Source organism: Schistocerca cancellata, chromosome 6 (genome assembly GCF_023864275.1).
Source record: "Schistocerca cancellata isolate TAMUIC-IGC-003103 chromosome 6, iqSchCanc2.1, whole genome shotgun sequence".
In the NCBI taxonomy this organism is placed as follows: domain Eukaryota; kingdom Metazoa; phylum Arthropoda; class Insecta; order Orthoptera; family Acrididae; genus Schistocerca; species Schistocerca cancellata.
The window spans coordinates 105,503,605-105,530,291 of record NC_064631.1 but is presented as its reverse complement, the minus strand read 5'-3'; the positions used below and the strand labels follow the sequence as shown (position 1 = coordinate 105,530,291).

The 26,687-nt window shown below is 44.6% G+C and overlaps 1 protein-coding gene across 3 annotated transcripts in view; it reads right to left on the bottom strand.

Annotated features, from left to right (window-relative positions):
• LOC126190795 (venom dipeptidyl peptidase 4-like) overlaps positions 1-26,687 on the bottom strand; it is a 366,367-nt gene that overhangs the window by 217,725 nt on the left and 121,955 nt on the right. For all 3 annotated transcript variants that reach the window (XM_049931343.1, XM_049931345.1, XM_049931344.1), the window contains exon 6: positions 10,425-10,469. In XM_049931343.1, coding sequence (XP_049787300.1) covers positions 10,425-10,469 — 45 coding nt within the window. The remainder of the gene's footprint in view (positions 1-10,424; positions 10,470-26,687) is intronic.

The window sequence follows — 26,687 nt, the reverse complement described above, 5'->3', positions numbered from 1 at the left end:
AGGGGTACCGGTGTGTACAGCAATCTGGACCACCACCTCTGAAGATCTCGCTGTATGGTGGTATAACATGCAACGTGTGGTATTCATGAGCAATAAAAATGGCGGAAATGATGTTTATGTTGATCTCAATTCCAGGTCTAAAAAATGGTTCAAATGGCTCTGAGCACTATGGGACTTAACATCTATGGTCATCAGTCCCATAGAACTTAGAACTACTTAAACCGAACTAACCTAAGGACAGCACACAACACCCAGTCATCACGAGGCAGAGAAAATCCCTGACCCCGCCGGGAATCGATCCCGGGAACCCGGGCGTGGGAAGCGAGAACGCTACCGCACGACCACGAGATGCGGGCTAATTCCAGGTCTCTGTACAGGTTCTGGAACTCTCGGAAGCGAGGTGATGCAAAACTTTTTTTGATGTGTTTGTTTTGAAAGATGGCGAAGATGTAATGGCTGACAAATGTGTGGAAGTGTGTGGCAAAAATTGAGGCCCTTTAGCAGTGAGCCATGCACGGGTCGTGTTCATGCCATTAATTGTTTGTCATCTTCTATTACGGTACTGCCGCCTCGTTTTCTTATTCCATTTACTGGCGCCACTAACTTCCTGCCTTACTTGCCAGTGAGTGGCAGCAGCAGCGCGTATCGGTAACCGCAATGTCGTACCATTTCTGGAGCGACTGATAGTATTTCTGTGTCCTCGTGTGTCGGGTAGTCAGTGGGTGGGAGACGCACCAGCAGTGCAGTCGCGACGGAGCAGCAGTCGCGGTCGGACCAGCAGTCCAGTCGGTCGGTTGGCGTGGAGCAGCAGGCAAGCCCCCATCGCCCCGAGTCGGGCTGGAGACACTGGCGGTGTACACACGTGGTTGAATTGTGAGGTGCTGCTTGCCATTGCTACGAAGTTCGTCGCCCACCGATCTTGGACATGAAAGTTCAGTCCTCAACATACTATTGAGCCTCACTTGTTTACATCTCTTCGTTTGATCCTGGTCGTCGCTTTTGGGACATTCCCCGAGCAACAACGTGCGTGTATTTAAGTCGGCTAAGATTTCAGCCGTCTTCCTGTGAAATTTAACTTATTCCCTGTTATGGAAGTTCACCAGCGGTATTTTCTGCCTTGTGGCCGTTGACGTTCCGGTTACCTGCCCTGGTCGTTGACGGAATTTTAGGCAGTGTATTTTCCTCGTCGTGTTGTTGCTGTCCAGCGCGGCGTGTAGTTCGACAGCTGTGGGCGCCAATATTCTGTGTGTCGTGTATTTAAATCTTGTGGTCGTTTTGCTGGTTGCGTGGAGCGGAACTGATTTGGTTGATTGGTCGGTCGGCCGTCTGTCGGTTGGGTTGCCTCCAGATTAAGAAGTCTTTCGACAGGCCGACCCTTGGAATCTTCTGAGCGCTGTTCCTTGTGTGTTATGTAGTAATTTCCTTGTTTGGATTTTAGTTATTCGGTTGATGTGTAGCTTTCAGCCGAATATCAGTATCTCTTAAATTAATGTTTTTGTCTTGCCCTTAAGGCATGAGATTGTTATATTTTTATATGGGGCCTTCAACTGAGTTTTACTGGAGAGGTTTTAAGATAAGGCCTTCTGCTTTTTAGATTGAAACTCTTTCTAGGCCTTAAGGCGTTAAACGTATTTTGTTGACATATGGCCTTCAGCCGAGTATTAATATCTCTTAAATTAATGTCTTGCCCTTAAGGGATGAGATTGTTATTCTTTATTTTATATGAAATGTTTTCAGTTATGGCCTTCTGCCCTTTAAAATTGAAACTCTTCTTCTAGGGCTTAAGCCGTTAAATTATTTATTGGTGAGCAGCCTTCAGCCGAGTTTCAGTATCTCTTAAATTTATCTTCTCCTCTTGTCCTTAAGGCATAAGACTGTTATGCTTTTGAATGGGGCTTTCAGCCCAATTTGCAAGAAATGTTTTAAGATAAGGCATTCTCCCTTTTGACTGAAACTCCTCTTATTGATTAATATGCAACCTCCAGCATAGTTAAATTAAAATTAAATTGCTAAGGCCTTCACCGATTAGATTGAAGATGTAGAAGATATTCTTGGGCGAAACCTCCAGAAGAACCTTGTATTTAAATTTGCTTAAGCCTTGTGTCTTGAATTTTGAATGTGGCCTTCAGCCGATCTAAAGTTAATCAAATGAGGTCGACTAAAGTTTTGAGTGTTTTGCATCCTTCTTGTAATCTTGTGTGTTGATAAATAAAGTTTGTATGTTGAGTGCAACTGAGAGGAACTCATTTTGGCCCCTTTCCACAACATAATCCGCTGTGTCCTGCTAGCCCAGGCATTTTAAGCAGTATACAGGCTTTCAAAATTCAGGTCAAACATTGATTGAAATGGGAAGAAGACATGGCTCAGTGGACATTAAAAACTATATTCTGATAGTATGCAACGCAGTACGAAAAAGGCTTACTATGAAAGAAAAGATTCTTTTTTCATCATGTACATTTTAGATTAACATGATATGAAAAACGAACTTTGTGTTTGCTAAACATTTGGGGAATTTAGAATGAATTATTTTGGCCACTTAGCGAATCCACAATACACATACTGGCAACAGTAATTAAAATTGGTATAAAAAGCCTCACACATGACTGAAACACACTAAGGTTACAGAAACTAAACTTTCAAAACGTTACTTTACTTGGCGTTGCAGTATAATAGGCATCTTCAGTTCTTAAGTGCAAAGAATCTCGATTTTCAGAGATGGTTCTGCTTACTACAGAAAACATGTCTAAGAGGTGACCTGATGATGGTTTGCTTTAAGGATAGCTATTACTTGTCGAAATTGGATGAAGTTGCAGACAGAACTGTCCCTATCGAAATAAATAAGCTCGAAATATGCCTAAATGAAAAAAGAAAGGACAAATAAAATCCCCAGTTTTCTTGCCGTAGTGACACAGAAGGAATATATGCCTGCCTGGCTAACAAGTAAGCATCGAATCTGTACAGCTCTGTCTCTAACATATACCTAGATTCATTCCTTAAAAACGATAGTTTTTGCCTGTCTTCAGGCAGTGCTTTCAGGACCTCTGTGACTCTCTTCACACAATACTTCATTTCAGATAACTGCATTATCTGCACAAAGTAGCTGGAAGAAAGCACAGCTCACTCCCGTCCACTAGAAGGGTAACAAAAGTGACTACCGTCCTGCATCCTTGACAAACGCTTGCTGTAGAATCTCAGAAGATATTCTGAGTTTAAAGGGAATGTGGTATCTGAAACTTAATTGTCTCCTCCTTTCTAACCACTACGGATTCGGTCATGCGAAAGCAAACTCGCGCTTTTGTCACATGCACCCTGAAAGACACGTCTCAAGGCGGTCAGATAGACACAGTACTTCTTCAGAAAATAATATGAATCGTTTCTTCCACTACACTTGCTAACGAAAATACGAAGTACGCCGTATCTAATGGAATTTGTGACTGGATTGAGGATTTCTTGATATGGACGACGCACTGTGTTATCTTGGATGAAGAGTCATCGTGTGGGATTATACCAAACAGAACTAGCAGGGAAGATACAAAGAAGGGCTTATGCATAGTCATAGATTTGTTTCACCGCTAGGACATAGTCACGGAGATGCTCCAATACTGAACAGATAGACACTTGGAGGGAGATGCAGACAATCCCGTGGTAGCTACTCACAAATATTCAAGTACTAGTTTTAAGTGAGGAATCTACAAATGTACTACAATCTTCAATGCATCCCTCTGTAGGCATCGGAAAGGGAACAGTGGGAAGTATCCTCTGCCATGCACTTCACTGTGGTTTGCCCAGTATGTATGTAGTCGCAGGTGCAGACGTCAGAGACGCCACCGGCTAGTTTCGATTCCGATGGACACGCTGTTAGATGTGACGTGTGATGCAGTATTTCCGTGTATTCACTTTCTCTTTTTGAACAACGTCATTTAACTCCTCCACAAAATAAAGCCGTGGTGTCAGATCACGAAAACACACCGGCTGTTTTAAAAGTCCTCTTGAGAAAAATTGGCGCCATTGAACACACATAAGCTGTGGAATGTCCAAATAAAATGTCATCATCATCACTTTCTTGAGCATTTATCCCACAATGCGGAGTCGGCCCTGTTACTATGGATTTGGCAGTGTTAGTGCAGAGGGTGGCATAATGCCCTTCCTGTCGCCACGATGTACCCCTGGGACAGAAGTAGTGTACCCTAGCTGTCTGCATCTGATGTAAGCCATAAAATGGTGTGAACGTTTTCAAATGTCTGCGAATCGTGTAACTAAGGCGGGAAATGGGGTCCAGCCAAGTAATCATCTAGTGGGATGTGGAAAACCGCCTAAAAACCACACCAAGGCTGGCTGGCACACCGTCCCTCGTCGTTAATCCGCCGGGCGGGTTCGATCTGGGGCCAGCGCATCGTATTCGCGCTGTCGGCTAACTTGGCGGGCGAACGTCCAAATAAAATGTATTACACATCAATTAGCGAACGTCGTTCGTGAGGCTTTCAGTTATAAAAGTTTTCAATTTAGATGGAGGGAATGCACAGTAATACAAAAAAAGATGATTTGTTAAAGTCAAATAAAACGAAGATAGAAGAAAGATTCCTAGTTCTATATATAGTAAGAAAAGAGAAGTAGAATAAATTATTGCGATATTTAAATTAAGAGCTGTTAGTTCACGTATATCTGAAATGGGAAATTAAGCCAGGAAGAGTATTTTCAGTGAAGACAGAGGAAGAATATTTTCAGTGTAGCCAAGAAAACTAATATTACTGCACTCAAAGGTGGTGGTTCACGGTTTTTAGTGGTAATTATCAAAAGGTTGTTGTTGTTGTTGTTGTCTTCAGTTCTGAGACTGGTTTGATGCAGCTCTCCATGCTACTCTATCCTGTGCAAGCTTCTTCATCTCACAGTACTTACTGCAACCTACGTCCTTCTGAATCTGCTTAGTGTATTCATCTCTTGGTCTCCCACTACGATTTTTACCCTCCACGCTGCCCTCCAATGCTAAATTTGTGATCCCTTGATGCCTCAGAACATGTCCTACCAACCGGACCCTCCTTCTTGTCAAGTTGTGCCACAAACTCCTCTTCTCCCCAATTCTATTCAATACCTCCTCATTAGTTTGTGATCTACCCATCTAATCTTCAGCATTCTTCTGTAGCACCACATTTCGAAAGCTTCTATTCTCTTCTTGTCCAAACAATTTATCGTCCATGTTTCACTTCCATACATGGCTACACTCCATACAAATACTTTCAGAAATGACTTCCTGACACTAAAATCTATACTCGATGTTAACAAATTTCTCTTCTTCAGAAACGCTTTCCTTGCCATTGCCAGTCTACATTTTATATCTTTTCTACTTCGACCATCATCACTTATTTTGCTCCCCAAATAGCAAAACTCCTTTACTACTTTAAGTGTCTCATTTCCTAAAGTAATTCCTTCAGCATCACCCGACTTAATTCGACTACATTCCATTATCCTCGTTTTGCTTTTGTTGATGTTCATCTTATATCCTCCTTTCAAGACACTGTCCATTCCGTTCAACTGCTCTTCCAAGTCCCTTGCTGTCTCTAACAGAATTACAATGTCATCGGCAAACCTCAAAGTTTTTATTTCTTCTCAGTGGATTTTAATACCTACTCCGAATTTTTCTTTTGTTTCCTTTACTGCTTGCTCAGTATACAGATTGAATAACATCGGGGACAGGCTACAATCCTGTCTCACTCCCTTCCCAACCGCTGCTTCCCTTTCATGCCCCTCGACTCTTATAACTGACATTTGGTTTCTGTACAAATTGTAAATAGCCTTTCGCTCCCTGTATTTTACCCCCGCCACCTTTAAAATTTGAAAGAGAGTATTCCAGTCAACACTGTCAAAAGCTTTCTCTAAGTCTACAAATGCTAGAAATGTAGGTTTGCCTTTCCTTAATCTATTTTCTAAGGTAAGTCGTAGAGTCAGTATTGCCTCACGTGTTCCAACATTTCTGCGGAATCGAACTAATCTTCGCCGACGTCGGCTTCTACCAGTTTTTCCATTCGTCTGTAAAGAATTCGCGTTAGTATTTTGCAGCTGTGACTTATTATTAAACTGATAGTTCGGTAATTTTCACAAGTGTCAACACCTGCTTTCTTTGGGATGGGAATTATTATATTCTTCTTGAAGTCTGAGGGTATTTCGCCTGTATCATACATCTTGCTCACCAGATGGTAGAGTTTTGTCAGGACTGGCTCTCCCAAGGCCGTCAGTAGTTCCAATGGATTGTTGTCTACTCCCGGGGCCTTGTTTCGACTCAGGTCTTTGAGTGCTCTGTCAAACTCTTCACGCAGTATCGTATCTCCCATTTCATCTTCATCTACATCCTCTTCCATTTCCATAATATTGTCCTCAAGTACATTGCCCTTGTATAGACCCTCTATATACTCCTTCCACCTTTCTGCTTTCACTTCTTTGGTTATAACTGGGTTTCCATCTAAGTTCTTGATATTCATACAAGTGGTTCTCTTTCTTCAAAGGTCTCTTTAATTTTTCTATAGGCCGTATCTATTTTACACCTAGTGATATATGCCTCTACAGTCTTACATTTCTCCTCTAGCCATCCTTGCTTAGCCATTTTGCACTTCCTGTCGATCTCATTTTTTAGACGCTTGTCTGCTTCATTTACTGCGTTTTTATATTTTCTCGTTTCATCAATTACATTCAATATTTCTTCTGTTACCCAAGGATTTCTACTAGCCCTCGTTGTTTTACCTACTTGATCCTCTGCTGCCTTCAGTACTTCATCCCTCAGAGCTACCCATTCTTCTTCTACTGTATTTCTTTCCCCCATTCCTGTCAATTGTTCCCTTATGCTCTCCCTGAGACACTGTACAACCTCTGGTTCATTCAGTTTATCTAGGTCCCATCTCCTTAAATTCCCACCTTTTTGCAGTTTCTTCAGTTTTAATCTACAGTTCATAACCAATAGATTGTGGTCAGAAATCTCTGTCTTACCATTATATAATCTATCTGATACCTTCTAGTATCTCCAGGATTCTTCCATGTATACAACCTTCTTTTATGATTCTTGAACCAAGTGTTAGCTATGATTAAGTTATGCTCTGTGCTAAATTCTACCAGACGGCTTCCTCTTTCATTTCTCTCCCCCAATCCATATTCACCCACTATCTTTCCTTCTCTCCCTTTTCCTACTCTCGAATTCCAGTCACATATGACTATTAAATTTTCGTCTCCCTTCACTACCTGAATAATTTCTTTTATCTCATCACACATTTCATCAATTTCTTAATCATCTACAGAGCTAGTTGGCATATAAACTTGTACTACTGTAGTAGGCATGGGCTTCGTGTCTATCTTGGCCACAATAATGCGTTCACTATGCTGTTGGTAGTAGCTTACCCGCACTCCTATTTTTTATTCATTATTAAACCTACTCCTGCATTACCATTATTTGATTTTGTATTTATAACCCTGTATTCACCTGACCAAAAGTCTTGTTCCTCCTGCCACCGAACTTCACTAATTCCCACTATATCTAACTTCAACCTATCCATTTCCCTTTTTAAATTTTCTAACCTACCTGCCCGATTAAGGGATCTGACATTCCACGCTCCGATCCGTAGAACGCCAGTTTTCTTTTTCCTGATAACGACGTCCTCTTGAGTAGTCCCCGCCCGGAGATCCGAATGTGGGACTATTTTACCTCCGGAATATTTTAACCATACAGTAAAGCTGCATGCCCTCGGGAAAAATTACGGCTGTAGTTTCCCCTTGCTTTCAGCCGTTCGCAGTACCAGCACAGAAAGGCCGTTTTGGTTAGTGTTACAAGGCCAGATCAGTCAATCATCCAGACTGTTGCCCCTGCAACTACTGAAAAGGCTGCTCCCCCTCTTCAGGAACCACACGTTTGTCTGGCCTCTCAACAGATACCCCTCAGTTGTGGTTGCACCTACGGCACGGCCATCTGTATCGCTGAGACACGCGAGCCTCCCCACCAACGGTAAGATCCATGGTTCATGGGGGTAGATATAGGGGTAGGTAAAGGTATAGAGACAAATTTAAATATGCAGATACCACAGTCCGTTCCTAAGTGCACCTGCCATCGGGTGAAGGCGGAATTATAATATAAGGCAATGATCAAACTGTAAGTGCGCCAAGCAAAACGAAAGTGCCCAGTAGAGTCCGATGAAACAGCTGGAAGCAAACTGCCATATGTGAAACACGCGTTAATGATTTCAGCTTATGTTTCTCGAAAGTGTAAATTAACTGTGTGTTACAGGGGCACACCACCTGCACCGGAAGTGATGATCATTGGGGAAAAGCATGAATGCCAACAAAGGTGCTGAGAAACTGCGTACCAAAATTAGAAGCTTATTAACACTATGGGCAACTACAAGAACGTTCTGGAAGATCGTCAAAGGTTCATAAGCGAAAACAAACATATTTTATGCGAAAATCTTGAAGAGACAGAATGTGCTCATGCTTTGAATATTATTACTATTGCACACTGAAGGGCCAAAGAAACTGGTACAGGCATCCGTATTCAAAGAAAGAAATATGTAAACAGGCAGAATACGACGCTGCGGTAGGCAACGCCTGCTTGAGACAGCAAGTGTCTGGAGCAGTTGTTAGATCGGTTACTGCTGCTGCAATGGCAGGTTATCAAGATTTAAGTGAGTTTGGACGTGGAGTTACAGTAGGCGCACGAGCGATGGGAGACAGCATCTCCGATGTAGCGATGAAGTTGTGATTTTCCCGTACGATCATTTCACGGGTGTACCGTGAATATCAGGAATCCTGGAAAACATCAAATCTCCGACATCACTGCTGCCGGAAAAACATCCTACAAGAACGGCACCAACGACGGCTGAAGAGAATCGTTCAGCGTGACAGAAGTGCAGTCCTTCAGCAAATTGCTGTAGATTTCAATTCCGGGCCATCAACAAGCGACAGCGTGCGAACGATTCAACGAAACATCGTCGATATGGGCTTTCGGAGCCGAAGGCTCTGTAATGGTGTGGGCCGTGTGCAGTTGGATTGATATACGACCTCTGATACGTCTGTATACGATTCTTACAGCTGACACGTACTTTAACATCCTTTCTAATGACCTGCATCCATTCATGCCAACTGTGCATTCCGTCGGACTTGGGCATTTCCAGCAGGACAATCCGACACCCCACACGTCCAGAATTGCTACAGAGTGACTCCAGGAACACTCTTCTGAGTTTAAACACTTCCGCTGGCCACCAAACTCCCCAGACATGAACATTATTGAGCATATCTGGGATGGCTTGGGACGCGCTTTTCAGAAGAGATCTTTACCCCTCGTAATCTTACGGATTTATGGACAGCACTGTTCCAGCACTACTTCAGACATTAGTCGAGTCCACTCCACGTCGTGTTGCAGCACTTCTGCGTGCTCGCGAGGGTCCTACACGAATTAGGCAAGTGTACTAGTTTCTTTGGCTCTTCAGTGTATAAGACAGCCCTTTTTGGTGAGCCAACAACTGAAAAGAAAGAGCTGATGTTCAAGCATGGAATCTGTCACCGGTTGCTTGAGAAAGAGAGATTCTGAGCGAGCAGACAGCCATGAAGAGCGATGAGCGAAGCGAATACGAAATTCACATATCACGTAGGTCATGCATTTCTTTGCTTATAAATTTTGCATATAAACATAGTTGAAAATGAAAGAAAGAAATATTCCTTAATCAATCTACGCTGTTAATTTTACGAATGTTTCGATCTTTTAAGTTACTACAGGAAAGAACAGGCAAAAGTTGTCTATGAATAGAGTCTTCACTCCTGTGTTAAGCATTAGTTTTTACGCAACTGCGTAAAATACTGGATGTTTTAGAGTTGCATGTGTTTTAACTGACATTTTCGAAAAAATCTCTCATATTTATCTTGGAGGTGTAAGAAACATGAAATAATTTTCAGAAACGGTTTTGGAGACAATAAGAGCTACAAAACCAGAGGAATGACTGCACCAATCCTGAAAAATATTTCAAAACACTAGTTATGTAATTAACGTTAACTAATTATGAGTATAGCCTGCAATTCGGCACGCAGAGTCAAGGAATGTTTGTATCAAGTTGATCCTCGACTTTTCCTTCAGAGAACAGCAACCTAGAGAAGATCATATTTATGAATTAGAATTAACTGTGGTTTCTCTGGTGGAAGCACCATATCATGCAAGATAGATAGCGAAAGCTGTTTACTGCTCAAAACTTTTTATGTTCGTGATGAATCTGAATTACCACCTCAAGAACAAAATGCAAACTGCCCTTATCACAATGTGTCTCAAAGCATGATTCTGTGCGCTTTTCGAAACCGATGCACAGTATTTGAACTCCTTATTTCTTCAAATCATTAAAATTGCCAGACTGTTGATTATAATATATACCGGGAGGTTTTATAAAAACTTTAATTTCTTATCATACCTGTCTCCTATTTTGTGTCTTCGGCCAAGGATCTTATTTTCCCTTCTGAAACAAAAATAAAAATGATCAGTGCAGTTAGTGGCAGAACCATCATAGAAAGATGTTAAAACAGCTGTAATAGGAATCGATCACATCCCACAAATTACTAAAAATAATTCTTTTTTCATTAGAAACAGATCCCATTATTAACAGAATTGATCTGTGTGTCACATTCTTTAAAAAAATGTTTCCCAGTCGAATGAAAATGAAACTTCTACAGTCTCTCTACACATATTTAGTAAACTGGAATTTGTAAATGATCCAGGTGAGAGAGTTGGCAAACACATGTAGACTACAATAAGTAGTTTACGTAAAACGAGAAACAGAAGCATCAAGTAATCCAGGATCTACGTATCGACGTACAGCTTTCAAAACGCTGTAGAAATAACATAACTGGTCTGAATGACGTCAAATTGCAACGGAATATTTTCGCGAGAAGGGGGAAAACGTATGCCAGAAGAAAAAAAATAGTGTTAAAATTGATCAATAGTTGACGTTGTATGTGTCAGAATACGTAAATGAAAACACCTGTCATGCGCACGACCCACTGAAGCTGGTATAAACACGCCGGGTACACGGCTTTTCCTCCTTTCGCGTCTGCGACGTTCGCCATGACTGTCTCAATGCAGGATCGCGCTCTGGTTGTAAAGCTGTATTACAAGAATGATGACTGTGCACAGGTCGCTCTGCAGAAGTTCCGGACACTGAAGGGTTTGAAAAAAAGCGTTGGTGAGATGACTGCCATGGGTCTGGAGAAAATGATTCGTAAGTTCGAAAAGACGGGTTCTTTCGGTGTGCAGCGTGGTAGAGCGAGGAAACGAATTGATTCGACGTCAGTGGAAGCTGTGACCTCAGCAATGCAGGTGGAGACGAGTGGTGGTGTGCAAACATGTAGTGCACGGAAAACTGCCCGAACATTGGACGTACCCTTGAGCACGGTGCGTAAAATCCTACTATACTGTCTGCCATCGAGTTCCCCTAAATGGCAGGCAGCACCGCATAACAGCCGCGCTATGGGGGAAACAAACCAACAGCCAAACAGGCGAAGACATCAGATAAACACGCCGAAGATTCCAGTCGATTAATAGGAACCTTTCCTTGCATAGGTCGCCGTGATATATCCGGCCAGGGATTGCTATGCCGGGTTTCTATTGGCTCCAGCTCACTATATAGGCCCGGCCGGTCGAAGGAAGACCCCCTGCCCATATGGGGCAGGGGGATGAAATCACAATAAAGAAAAAAAAAAAAAAAGTCAGACCAGTCTTCGCCCGCTGCTAATGGCAACCGCTATAGCAGAGTATCCGAGAAGATATCACCGAAGCCGCTGTACTGCACCGCCGATCGAAGTACCAGCCGACCGAGAGGAACCACATCTCCGGCTAGATCGACGGACGTCTGCATCTATTGTACAGCCAGCTATTGTATTGTAGAAGAGTTACGTTCAATAAACAGTTGGAGAATACAACACCTACGAAACATCCTTCTTGGCTATCCATTCAAAAAGACCCATGTGCACGTATTTCTTCCTGTTGACGTGCCAGCAAGAGAGACCTTTGCTTTGGAATTTCTTGCTCGCGTGGAAGTGGACAATGACTGGCAGTGGAAGATTTTGTGGACAGACGGAGCCCACTTCCATCTGACAGGATATGTCAATACACAGAATTGTCGAATATGGGCAACGGAAAATCCACACGCAAATCAACCAATATCACTTCATCCTGAACAGATCACTGTATGGTACGGGTTTACGGCATCATTTATCATTGGGCCTTATTTTTTCGAAGAGACAGGAGCTTCCGGTCCTGTTACCTGTACCGTCACTAATACGAGCTATGCGTGTCTTTTGCGCAGTCACGTCTTCTCTCCAACAGCGTGGATGTGTGGATGGGATCATTTTTATGCAAGATGGCGCACCACCGCACATTGCAAATCCAGTTAAGCAGCTAGTGAAGCGCCATTTCGGAAATGCTAGAATTATCAGCCGCCATTTCCCTACAGCCTGGCCGTCCCCGTCACCTGATCTTATCCCGGGTACTTGTGGCTGTGGGGCTATCTGAAAAATGGTTCAAATGGCTCTGAGCACTATGGGACTTAACATCTATGGTCATCAGTCCCCTAGAACTTATAACTACTCAAACCTAACTAACCTAAGGACATCACACAATACCCAGTCATCACGAGGCAGAGAAAATCCCTGACCCCGCCGGGAATCGAACCCGGGAACTCGGGCGCGGGAAGCGAGAACGCTACCGCACGACCACGAGCTGCGGACGGCTATCTGAAAGATGTATTCAGTGTTCCGATTGCAAACGTAGCTGCATTGAAGGCACGCATTGCGCAACACATTCTGAACGTGACCGCTGAAACACTTCGATCAGTTGTGAAACATGCAGTTTCTCGATTTCAGCTTGTTGTAGAAAACGGTGGACAGCATACTGAACACGTTTTGCGTCAGTCACACAGAAATTAATAATCTGATTTGATTTTCATTGATGATTTTCATGCGGTTTTTGGCCTCAGGACAATTAAAAACCGATTTTTCCCATCTGATGTGATATAACCTTGCCGTGGTGGATGGGCTTACGTAACTAACAGTATCACACCTGTACATCTATGCACACTGAGTAGTACAGATTCTTTAATGTCAAACGTACAACTTAGGCATTGTTGTATGATTCATTTGTCATTTGTAGTCGACCACTATTATGATGCTTGAAGTGCCATCTATTTATACTCTTTGTAACTATTTATTTTTCTTCTGTCGTACGTTTTGCCCCTTCTCCAATAATATTCCGTTGCAATTTGACGTAATTCTGACCAGAGGTGTTGTTTCTACAGCGGTTTGGAAGTTTAATTGTAATCACCCTGTAGGTTTCCAAGGTATATTCTTTATTTATTCATTCGAATGAACTTGAGCACATTGCAATAATAAAATAAAAAATATTATTACTATTGAAAACTTAAACTAAAGTTAGAAATATCTATTTTGTCTATTGTACTTTTTTCTCATAAACACACGCCAGCCGACCGGAGTGGCCGAGCGGTTAAAGGCGCTACAGTCTGGAACCGCACGACCGCTACGGTCGCAGGTTCGAATCCTGCCTCGGGCATGGATGTGTGTGATGTCCTTAGGTTAGTTAGGTTTAAGTAGTTCTAAGTTCTAGGGGACTTATGACCACAGCAGTTGAGTCCCATTGTGCTCCGAGCCATTTTTTTGAAACACACGCCACTATGAACCATCCATTCCAATGCTTCGATGGTGCAGTCGTGGATATCTTGTAACGTACCACTGAAAAATATAGTGAAGCAGCTGTTTGCTCTTCAGCCCCACATTGGTCACATCGAGGGCACTCTGAAGCTGCCCACTGAGCCAGGCTCTTGTTGCAAGTACCATGGTTTGTGCGAATCCTGGTAATGTTGCACCACTGTCCACTGGGAAGAGAAAATCCTGGTACCTGCAGAGTTGGGTCGGTCAGTAGTGGGTTGGCGACTGCTACAGGTGAATGTCTTGACTTCAGTCTCAGTTGCTGCCGTTTAAGGAAATCTGCAGGAACATGGCTGCGAAGAGATAGGTTGGCACTACATTTTTCCAACTGTGGTTTGAGGCCTACCAGTCGTCTAGTTTGCAGAGATGCAATATTACTCGCTAAGGGTAACCACTAGTAGTTTTGAGCCGTGGCGGGACTGGCGCCAGCAGTATCTCTGACAGGAGTACGATCGATTTCCTTGTGCAGAAGTTTGTCTTTGGGCTTGGGCCGACTCGAGATGTAATGGAGTGCCGACCGCGAGTAGGAAGAGAGGACACAACGCTTGAGAACGGAACGTGACGGTGCGCGAGTCGGTGATTGGCTGGTGGACAGAAGCGAAGACGGCGTGCCTGAGGTCAGACGGAGGTTGTCATGTGGTTGGTTGTACAGTAGTCGGCGGGAGTTGGCCGGCGCTGTGCATTCTCCGGCAACCTCGTGAGTTATGGAAGTGCCTGCTTCCTTGGAGGGACACGCTGTTACGGTCTTGCGAAGTGATTTGTCTGGCAGCTTTGCAAAATCGCCCCAGCATCAAGACGCCCAGTTAAACACGCGAATTACTAAGAGCGCTTAGTTATCTGTGATTGTGATCTTTCTTGGTACAGTAAGACGTTGCACGACATGTGATGTGATGCTTGTTCAATTTCATTTGACGCCTCCTGCTAAGCGTGTGCTCTGCTTCCGCATAATATTGATGTATTTGCAGATGTGTGTCATTAAATTCTAATGAGTGTCGGTTCTCGTGAGCCAGTTCATTTCCCACTCTTAGTGTTTGTTTATCAAGTTCTGTTTCACTTAAAGAAAGCACTTCCTAATGAAATTACTTGTCAAAAATGGCTCTGAGCACTATGCGACTTAACTTCTGAGGTCATCAGTCGCCTAGAACTTAGAACTAATTAAACCTAACTAACCTAAGGACATCACACACATCCATGCCCGAGGCAGGATTCGAACCTGCGACCGTAGCGGTCGTTCGGCTCCAGACTGTAGCGCCTAGAACCGCACGGCCACTCTGGCCGGCTAATTAGTTGTCGTTTAGCCTGGATGTTATAGAGTTAATTTAATGGCCAATCTCAAATGTTAAGGTTCAGAAAGGTTTCTCTGCGTTTTGTTATTGGGTGTGGTCTGTGTTTCAGTGAGCTGAGGCAGCAGTCAACCGAAGCGCAGAGCTTCCCTTTAGATTACAAGTTTGGCTTGCGGGTGGTGGACTTCGCCTGAACTCATGTGTTATTCTTTGGTAGCGTTGGCTTGGTTCAGATTTTGGTGGTCTACTCGACGTGGGGTTACAAATGGAGCCACGTCTTGGTTCGAAGTTAAGTATTACTTCACTCATTCGGTTCCACGGTTCGTAGTTAAACTTCGGCCTTCTAAACTTGGATCTTGCTCCTGTTGTTATACATTTATCATTGTACAAAGTTGTAACTTTCTATGCCCTAAAAGTCCATCTTATAAGTCAATGGGCATTTGAATAATTTCGTGCTTTTCTCTGCAAGATTTCCCAAGTTAATAAATACGTTTTAAATATTGGTGTTAAAGTCGAGGCTTTGTGTCAACTGTTGTTTTCCATGTAATATTAAAGCTTGGAACTGAAAGGTCTTATATAATGTCTCTTACGTAGAGGTCTTTGTTAAAGTTATTTATTAACTTGCTTATGGTTCAAATGGCTCTGAGCCCTATGGGACTTAACTTCTGAGGTCATCAGTCCCCTAGAACTTAGAACTACTTAAACCTAACTAACCTAAGGACATCACACACATCCATGCCCAAGGCAGGATTCGAACCCGCGACTATAGCGGTCGCGCGGTTCCAGACTGTAGCGCCTAGAACCACTCGGCCACTTCGGCCGGCTAACTTGCTTATGATATATGTAATAAATGTCTCTTTTATATGTCAAATTTTATGTGAGATTGTGTTGGGTAGCTAATAAACCCATTGGAATTGAAACTTTCACTTTATTGGGTCAGCCGTTCCATCCCCTTTAGATTTAAAGGTTAAACAAAACAGTTGTTAAGCAGATCCGTAACAATGGTAGCAGAGCGTGGTTACGATCCACGGACCTCTAGGTTACGGGCCCAGCGCGCTTCCACGTTTGACAGGGGTGTGAACCCAGTGCCAGTAATCCACCCGTTGAGGCACCGGGAAATTCTAACCTTATGAATAATTTTGCGAAATTGCCCAATCCGATAATGGTGTTGTTCCGTGATATAAAGGAATTGATGGTTGATCAGCTATATCAAATTCAATCGGTGTTGTGGTTATTAGTGAGGTTGTACGAGATGCATTCAAGTTCTAAGGCCTCCGATTTTTTTTCTAATTAACTGCTCACCCGAAATCGATGAAACTGGCGTTACTTCTCGACGTAATCGCCCTGCAGACGCACACATTTTTCACAACGCTGACGCCATGATTCCATGGCAGCGGCGAAGGCTTCTTTAGGAGTCTGTTTTGACCACTGGAAAATAGCTGAGGCAATAGCAGCACGGCTGGTGAATGTGCGGCCACGGAGAGTGTCTTTCATTGTTGGAAAAAGCCAAAAGTCACTAGGAGCCAGGTCAGGTGAGTAGGGAGCATGAGGAATCACTTCAAAGTTGTTATCACGAAGAAACGTTAGCTCGATGTGCGGGTGCGTTGTCTTGGTGAAACAGCACACGCACATCCCTTCCCGGACGTTTTTGTTGCAGTGCAGGAAGGAATTTGTTCTTCAAAACATTTTCGTAGGATGCACCTGTTACTGTTGTGCCCTTTGGAACGCAATGGGTAAGGATTACGCCTTCACTGTCCCAGAACATGGACACCATCATTTTTTCAGCACTGGCGGTTACCTGAAATTTTTTTTGGTGGCGGTGAATCCGTGTGCTTCCATTGAGCTGACTGGCGCTTTGTTTCTGGATTTAAAAATGGCATCCACGTCTCATCCATTGTCACAACCGACGAAAAGAAAGTCCCATTCATGCTGTCGTTGGGCGTCAACATTGCTTGGCAACATGCCACACGGGCAGCCATGTGGTCGTCCGTCAGCATTCGTGGCACCCACCTGGATGACACTTTTCGCATTTTCATGCAGGATTGTGTGCACAGAACCCACAGAAATGCCAACTCTGGAGGCGATCTGTTCAACAGTCATTCGGCGATCCCCCAAAACAATTCTCTCCACTTTCTCGATCATGTCGTCAGACCGGCTCGTGCGAGCCCGAGGTTGTTTCGGTTTGTTGTCACACGATGTTCTGCCTTCATTAAACTGTCGCACCCACGAACGCACTTTCGACACATCCATAACTCCATCACCACATGTCTCCTTCAACTGTCGCTGAATTTCAATTGGTTTCACACCATGCAAATTCAGAAAAACGAATGATTGCACACTGTTCAAGTAAGGAAAACGTCGCCATTTTAAGTATTTAAAACAGTTCTCATTCTCGCCGCTGGCGGTAAAATTCCATCTGCCGTACGGTGCTGCCATCTCTGGGACGTATTGACAATGAACACAGTCTCATTTTAAAACAATGCACATGTTTCTATCTCTTTCCAGTCCGGAGAAAAAAAATCGGAGGCCTTAGAACTTGAATGCACCTCGTAAAATTACTCAGACGCTTCAAAGGTAGAACATCCTGTGTTATTGGCACTGTTGCTACCATTGGCCAAAGGTACCCTCATTGAAATTATTTCTGAAAATTGTAAGCACATGGCATGCTGGAACAGTTACGTAAACAAATAGTAGCGTGAAGTTAGCTGTGTGTATGCGTCTCCGTTTGGAATCTGAATTTTACTGGAAGGTGCAGGGGCAGGATGAATCGGTGGGACAGTATTTTGATCGTGTCAGGGATGCGTTAGTGGCTTTGGATATGACAGTCTCAGAAGGGGAAGCCATAGGCCATATGTTGGAGGGAATGCGTCTCCAGGATAGGTCGCATTTGGCCTTTGTGCAGCGTCCTGATTCGTTTTGACAATTTCAACAAATGATTGATTCAATAGAGTCAGGCGCCTTCTTGGATGAACAGCGCCTGACTATGGTTGAGGGGGAAAGGTCAGTTATGGCAGTGCATAATAAGGAGATTGGTGCGGATAATTCAAAGAAAGATGGACTGTGTTGTTTTCGTTTCCGGGAACCGGGCCATTTCATTCGGAATTGGCCGATCCGAGAGAACGGCGTCGTAATACCTGACGCCAGAGGAAACGGCGCTCTGGTAAGAGGAAGTGGCCTTTGAATTTTAAGGCAATCAGAGCATCTACAGTTGCACCTCTCCCATATATTTGTACTTGTCTTGGTCAAGAACATGTTTGTGTTCTCCTGGACTCCGGGAGTTCAGTGTCCCTGATAGTTCAGCAATTATGAATTTAGACATGTATGTAATTTTTCTATTCCACTTCCCCCTCAGCAGAGATTTCGGGTCGCGGATGGGCGTGAGTTATCTCTAATGGGTGAAGTGTGGGGGTATGTACAAATTCAAAAGTTTTCGAAGCCTCATCGTTTTATGATCGCGCAGGATTTACACATTCAGGTCATTTTAGGGTTTGATTTCATCAAAAGAACTAGACTGATTTTGAATTACGCTAGTGGCATGGGCTATTTTCAATTTGCGCCACAGGCAAAGCTCCCTCTCTGTAATTGTAGGAGATGGGTCGGCGTTGATGTAATTTGTGAGGAGTTGAGTGATTATAAAGTAGATCATCTGTCACCAGAGCAGGGTGAGCGTCTTCTCCGGTTACTTCGGCCTTATCCGGAAGTTCTGTCGGACAAATTGGGGGTGACACATTTAATTGAGTATAGTGTACAACTATCTGATCAAATTCCTGTGCGCCGGGTGCCACATCGATTGTCTCCTCCCAAGATGCACATCCTAAGGAAAAAAATTGAGCGTATGCGACAGGACGGTGTCATAAGACCTTCGACATCCCCGTACGCTTCTCCTATTTTCCCTGTTTCGAAAGGAACTGGTCAAGATTACCGCGCAGTAGTGGACTACCGGATTTTGAATAAGAAAGTCGTTTTGAAGTCTGTACCGTTGCTGGACCTGCATAATTGCTTTACAAGGTTTTCTGGCGTCACTTGCTTTACGGTACTCGAGATAGACCAAGCGTATCATCAAATTCCCGTCGTGGGATCTTCCAAGTCGGTGACTGCCTTCTCCACCGACTGGAACTTGTTCGAGTTCAATCGTGTGCCCTTCGGGTCGGCCACTGGTTCCGCGGTATTGTCCATGTTATCGGATGCGGTGTTAGGAGACCTGAAGTTTGTATGTGTTTACAACTATATGGACGATGTTGTGGTTTACAGTAGGTCCTTTGAAGAACATTTACAACACCTTGACCAAGTGTTTTCTAGGTTGCATTCGGCGGGACTCATCGTGAAGCCTTCAAAGGTAGCCCTTTGTAGGCCACGAATCTCCTTTTTAGGGCATTTAGTTTCCGGAGAGGGGATCCAGACAGATCAGGAGCGGACTAAGGCTTTGAAGGATTCCCACGCCCACCCAGTAAGAAAGAAATAGCGCATTTTGTAGGAACGTCAATTTTTTTTTTGCGAATTTATTTCTAACCTTGCGCAGATGGGCGCCCCTTTGAACGACTTACGCAAGAAGAGTTGCGAGTTTTCTTGGGGTGATAGCCAACGGGCGTTTGAGGCCATAAAATTTGCCATGTTAGTCCGCCGGTCTTGGCTATCCCGGATTTTAAAGCCACCGTTGTCCTTCAAATTGACGCCTGTTATGGCGGGATAGCATCAGTCTTAGTGGAGGAATCCGAGGGAGAGAGACGCCCTTTGGCGTTCGCATATTATTTACTCACTCCTCTGTACAAGTCCTAGAAGTTTGTAATGGGAATTTCCGAACACCCTGTACGCTTGCTCCCCTCTACCTCCTCCCCCCTACCTCCTCTTTAGGTGCGTGTTATAATCTTTTCTCCGGTCCCATCTGTTCATAGGTTCCAGCAGAATGCCACGTTTCTTGATCCATGACTATCGCTTTTTACGAAATTTTCAATAATTTTAAATAAAGGGTCTTCCGGAGCCATTTTGTCTCTATCATTGATCTTTGCGTATATTGCTTATGGTCCTTATTTTTATTTAAATTTGTACCTGATGATGTAATTTTAAATTACGAAACCGGTTGTGCCTTTAATAAAGGATATGCGACAGCTGCAGCTCTTTTTATTCAAAATACAAAAAAAAATCAGTTTCGTTTTCGTCTTCGGAAATTAATTGCAGTCAGTTTCGGTCTTTAGTACTACTCTCCAGTTTCCACACAACGCCGAATGCGCCGTACCTGGTTCTAACGAGACATCTGCTCCGTCTCGTAGCCAAGAAGGGAAGAAAAAGTCCTTCTGAGATAGTCTGGAAAGATGTATATGAAATGTGTAACTAAGTTACTTCAAAGATAGTTTGAGGTCAAAATAAAATAAATAGAAAGGAAGTGTTAACGATTTGGAGGCTCTAATAGTTATAGTCAAAATTACGAAAAAGTCATTTCCACCACTAAGCTGCAAAAAGTTTTATTGCTCTGCACCTAGTTTCGACTGTGTGTCATCTTTCGGCTGACATTAAAATTGTTAAAATGGTGTGTACACACTGATTTAAAAGTTTTAAAGTGACCCATTAGATGACATACAGTTGAAACTTGCTGCACAACCAAAAAACCACAGCAGCAGTATGGAGTCTACATATACCGCTTGTCTGTACTATGAGTCGTCAGGCGCAGTTTCTCAAGTTGAAATGGTTCAAATGGCTCTGAGCACTATGGGACTTAACATCTGAGGTCATGTCGCCTAGAAATTAGAACTACTTAAACCTAACTAACCTAAGGACATCACACACATCCATGCCCGAGGCAGGATTCGAACCTGCGACCGTAGCAGTCGGGCGGTTCCGGTCTGAAGTGCCTAGAACCGCACGGCGACCGCGGCCGGCTTTTCTCAGGTGTTTCGATAGATATTTATAATTTCGTTTTTGCAATGTGTAGCTAGAATCAGCCTAAAAAGTACTCCTCGTAACGTCTTTCAAGCGACGCGCAGCGTCGACTGAAAGCCTCGGTTTGTTTCCTATTACAAAGAAAAGGATTTTTAAAGAGAAATTTTACGTGCCCATTCGACACACGGTACCCAATTAGTCTAGTTAGATTCTCGTTCTAGCTACACTATGTGATCGAAAGTATCCGGACACCCCCAAAAACACGTTTTTCATATTAGGTGTGTTGTGCTTCCATCTACTGCCACGTACTCCATATCAGCGACCTCAGTAGTCATTAGACTTCGTGAGACAGCAGAATGGGGCGCTTCGCGAAACTCACTGACTTCGAACGTGGTCAGGTGATTGACTGCCACTTGTGTCATACGTCTGTACGCGGGATTTCCACACCCCTAAACATCCCTAAGTCCACTGTTTCCGCTGTGACAGTGAAGTGGAAACTTGAAGTGACACGTACAGCACTAAATCGTACAGGCCGACCACGTCTGTTGACTGACAGAGGCCGACGACAGTTGAAGAGGGTCGTAATGCGTAATAGGCAGACATCTGTCCAGGCCATCAGACAGGAATTCCAAACTGACAGGATCCACTACAAGTACGATGGCAGTTAGGCAGGAGGTGAGAGAACTTGGATTTCATGGTCGAGCGGCTGCTCATCAGCCACACATCACGCCGGTAAATGCCAAACGACGCCTCGCTTGGTGTAACGAGCGTAAGCATTGGACGATTTATTGTGTTGGCAGAAGAGCCAAAACCGTGTTGCTAGAGGAGGCCGAAATGCACGCTTTTTAAGCTCACGCAGGTCTGGAAAATGACAATGTACACTCCTGGAAATTGAAATAAGAACACCGTGAATTCATTGTCCCAGGAAGGGGAAACTTTATTGACACATTCCTGGGGTCAGATACATCACATGATCACACTGACAGAACCACAGGCACATAGACACAGGCAACAGAGCATGCACAATGTCGGCACTAGTACAGTGTATATCCACCTTTCGCAGCAATGCAGGCTGCTATTCTCCCATGGAGACGATCGTAGAGATGCTGGATGTAGTCCTGTGGAACGGCTTGCCATGCCATTTCCACCTGGCGCCTCAGTTGGACCAGCGTTCGTGCTGGACGTGCAGACCGCGTGAGACGACGCTTCATCCAGTCCCAAACATGCTCAATGGGGGACAGATCCGGAGATCTTGCTGGCCAGGGTAGTTGACTTACACCTTCTAGAGCACGTTGGGTGGCACGGGATACATGCGGACATGCATTGACCTGTTGGAACAGCAAGTTCCCTTGCCGGTCTAGGAATGGTAGAACGATGGCTTCGATGACGGTTTGGATGTACCGTGCACTATTCAGTGTCCCCTCGACGATCACCAGTGGTGTACGGCCAGTGTAGGAGATCGCTCCCCACACCATGATGCCGGGTGTTGGCCCTGTGTGCCTCGGTCGTATGCAGTCCTGATTGTGGCGCTCACCTGCACGGCGCCAAACACGCATACGACCATCATTGGCACCAAGGCAGAAGCGACTCTCATCGCTGAAGACGACACGTCTCCATTCGTCCCTCCATTCACGCCTGTCGCGACACCACTGGAGGCGGGCTGCACGATGTTGGGGCGTGAGCGGAAGACGGCCTAACGGTGTGCGGGACCGTAGCCCAGCTTCATGGAGACGGTTGCGAATGGTCCTCGCCGATACCCCAGGAGCAACAGTGTCCCTAATTTGCTGGGAAGTGGCGGTGCGGTCCCCTACGGCACTGCGTAGGATCCTACGGTCTTGGCGTGCATCCGTGCGTCGCTGCGGTCCGGTCCCAGGTCGACGGGCACGTGCACCTTCCGCCGACCACTGGCGACAACATCGATGTACTGTGGAGACCTCACGCCCCACGTGTTGAGCAATTCGGCGGTACGTCCACCCGGCCTCCCGCATGCCCACTATACGCCCTCGCTCAAAGTCCGTCAACTGCACATACGGTTCACGTCCACGCTGTCGCGGCATGCTACCAGTGTTAAAGACTGCGATGGAGCTCCGTATGCCACGGCAAACTGGCTGACACTGACGGCGGCGGTGCACAAATGCTGCGCAGCTAGCGCCATTCGACGGCCAACACCGCGGTTCCTGGTGTGTCCGCTGTGCCGTGCGTGTGATCATTGCTTGTACAGCCCTCTCGCAGTGTCCGGAGCAAGTATGGTGGGTCTGACACACCGGTGTCAATGTGTTCTTTTTTCCATTTCCAGGAGTGTAATTAATATAGCCAATAAGGTGCGTTGCTGCTGGAATACTTAACTTTAATCCATAATTGGTGTACATCGCTCTTGACTGTACATGCTTCACAACCTCAATATTAACTGGTAATGGCACCTTGCTAGGTCGTAGCAAATGACGTAGCTGAAGGCTATGCTAACTATCGTCTAGGCAAATAAGAGCGTAGTTGTCAGTGTAGCATCGCTAGCAAAGTTTGCTGTACAACTGGGGCGAGTGCTAGGACGTCTCTTTAGACCTGCCGTGTGGCGGCGCTCGCTCTGCAATCACTGACAGTGGCGACACGCGGGTCCGACGTATACTAGCGGACCGCGGCCGATTTAAAGCCTACCACCTAGCAAGTGTGGTGTCTGGCGGTGACACCACACGATTCAACAATGGAAAAACGTTATGTGGAGTGATGAATCACGGTACACAATGCGGCGATCCGATGACAGGGTGAGGGTATGGCGAATGCCCGTGAACGTCATATGCCAGCGTGTGTTATGCCAGAAGTAAAATTCGGAGGCGGTGATGACATAGTGTGGTCGTGTTTTTCATGGAGGGCGCTTGCACCCCTTGTTGTTTTGCGTCGCGCTATCACAGCACAGGCCTACACTGATGTTTTAAGCACCTTCTTGCTTCCCACTGTTGAAGAGCAATTCGGGAATGGCGATTGAATCTTTCAACAAGATCGAGCACCTGTTCATAATGCACGGCTTGTGGCGGAATGGTTACACGACGATAACATACCTATAATGGACTGACCTGCACAGAGTCCTGACCTGAGTCCTACAGAACACCTGTGGGATGTTTTGGAATGCCGACTTCGTGCCAGCCCTCACCGACCGACATCGATATTTCTCAATGCAGCACTCCGTGAAGACTGGGCTGCCATTCCCCAAGAAACCTTCCAGCACCTGACTGAACGTATGCCGGCGAGAGTGGAAGCTGTCATCAAGGTTAAGGGTGGGCCAACACCGTATTGAATGCCAGCATTACCGACGGAGGGCACCACGAATCTGTAAGTCATTTTCAGCCAGGCGTCCGGATACTTTTGATCACATAGTGTATATGTATCAACAACGACAGTAAAACACGAAGAATATCCACAGCACCGCCCTGGTCCGTGCTGACTGCTACTGCCATGCAACAACGCTACACCGTCGCTGCTGGAGAACTGATTAGTCTTCGTGTTTTCCTGTTCTCGTTGATACAAGTAGTTAGAACGAGAAACGCACTAGACTAATTTGGGAACGCTCTATCGCATGGACACGTAAAACTACGTTTTCTTTCTAACGGAAAACCGACGCTCTCCTTCGAAGCTGGGCTATCTATGAAAGACATGAAATGCAGTATTTGTTTGGGCTGACTCCTGCTGCACATTGAAAACTCTAAATTGTTAATATCTTCCTAAACAACAGAGAAAATGAGCCTGAAGATTCATACGAGAGAGAATATATATTGGGAAGATGAAATCTTTATTTTGTTAACGACTAATTGCGTAAACGGCCACTACGGCGGCCCTAGTTCCGTAAACGGGTGCTGGGTACGCACACCAAAAGGCAGTTGTAGGACGCCGACGATGCAGCAGAAGGTTTATTGCTTTCTTGATTTTTCAAAAACGTGTCAGCAGTTAGTCATTGAACCACCAAAAGGAAAGCATAAGCTGTTTCAACAAGCTGTATGTCTCTGCAAAGGGAAAAATTCAAAATGGTTCAAATGGCTCTGAGCACTATGGGACTTAAATTCTGAGGTCATCAGTCCCCTAGAACTTAGAACTACTTAAACCTAACTAACCTAAGAACATCACACACATCCATGACCGAGGCAGGATTCGAACCTGCGACTTCCAGACTGTAGCGCCTAGAACCGCTCGGCTACCCCGGCCGGCGCCAAGGGAAAAGCCGAGGCTGACAGCGAGTGTGATAGAATGACATCAGACGACCCATAGACATCGAGGTCATTAGAAAAGTGAACACAAGACCGGATTGGCCCATTCAAGGCAACCACCCCGGCATTTAGGGAAATCACGGAAAACATAAATCTGGATAACTGCCAATAGGCAGTTTGTCAACAAGTGGACACGAAAGCCTTAACAATTTTGTATTTCATATTGCTTAGCGTCCTCCATCTAGATTTGCAGTGGAATATGCTGATGGCTCAACTCAGTCAATTCAATTCTTGACATACTGCTCCACACTATGTTTGAACGTATGTCACCAATAATACTCGTTTACATGGCGTTCCGTGGTCCTATGACTTCCCTGCGCAGATAACACGTGATCATGTGTCTGTTTTAACACTTTCTCTTACAACATTATTGAAACTACAACACTATGTGCGAGCTTTGTTGTCTTACACTGCCAGACAATGGCATGCACAATGAACTGTGGCTTTACTGTGAATAGTTGACAGTCCTCGTGAGCAGTTTATGATTTTTTCCATCCAAAGTGGTGCAAACTAGATTCTGTAATACATCAACCTCTCTGTTGAGACCCTCTTCATTTCCATAATTTTTCCTGGTTTAAGGATTACTTCAAAATCGAATTCACTTAGCCCCTCATAACCATTTTAGTGCCACATGATCCATGCTGTCTCAGCATTATTCTGACCCTGGGAGCAGGATTACACTAGTAGCTAGCTTTCTCGCCTCTTCATGAACTGTGAAGTCTGCTTGGCTGGATGTTGGCGCAACAGTTCACAGACCTTCCAATAATGATAGAAAATTCTGTTAGTAGTAACACATGTAGATTTCTTAAACAGAATGACCTGTGTTGACATCGCGAAACTGATGTTGAGGAGAGCTGATTCACAAAGCACATTTTTCTGACATTTTAGTGCAAATAGTTACTTGAATGCTAATGTTCCATTATGTTACGCTGTTGGGGACTATTTATTGGTAGTACACACCACTATGCTAAGATGCTAGTGGTGGTTTCAGAGCCATAAAACACTCGTAAGTCAAATGATGATATCTCATGAACTACTTTCTCTTGAATGATAAGCCAAACTCTGGTGTGAATCGAATCACTTCTAGTTCAACTTGCATACTGAAGATAGCCAATTGCTCTTTCTAAGAAATGAAAACATTTAATTGTTAAATGTCTTCGCCATAACTGTCATAAGCACTGTACAGGCCAATATAGTGAGATCTGTCTGCGGTCCAGTTGCGTGAAAACAATGCATTAACTGTTCAACGAGTTTAGCAAATGACCATAAACCTGGAAAACTGTGCCAGAATGCAGGCGCCCTCAGCAGAAAGGATCGAGAAGTGCAAGCAGGTAATGTTCTAATAGGAGAATTGAAAGACACCCAAAATAAGAAACTGGCTGTCAACACTGTGGTACACTGCCTGATTTTGGCTTAGAAGGCGGTATATTACACCACAAAACCTCTCTGGAAAACTGGTAGATGATGCCCAAGTCATTCCAGACCTGAGTCATTGCTAAGTGTCACGGTAGTATATAGGCTTCCCATAGTGGCACACATGCTATGAACG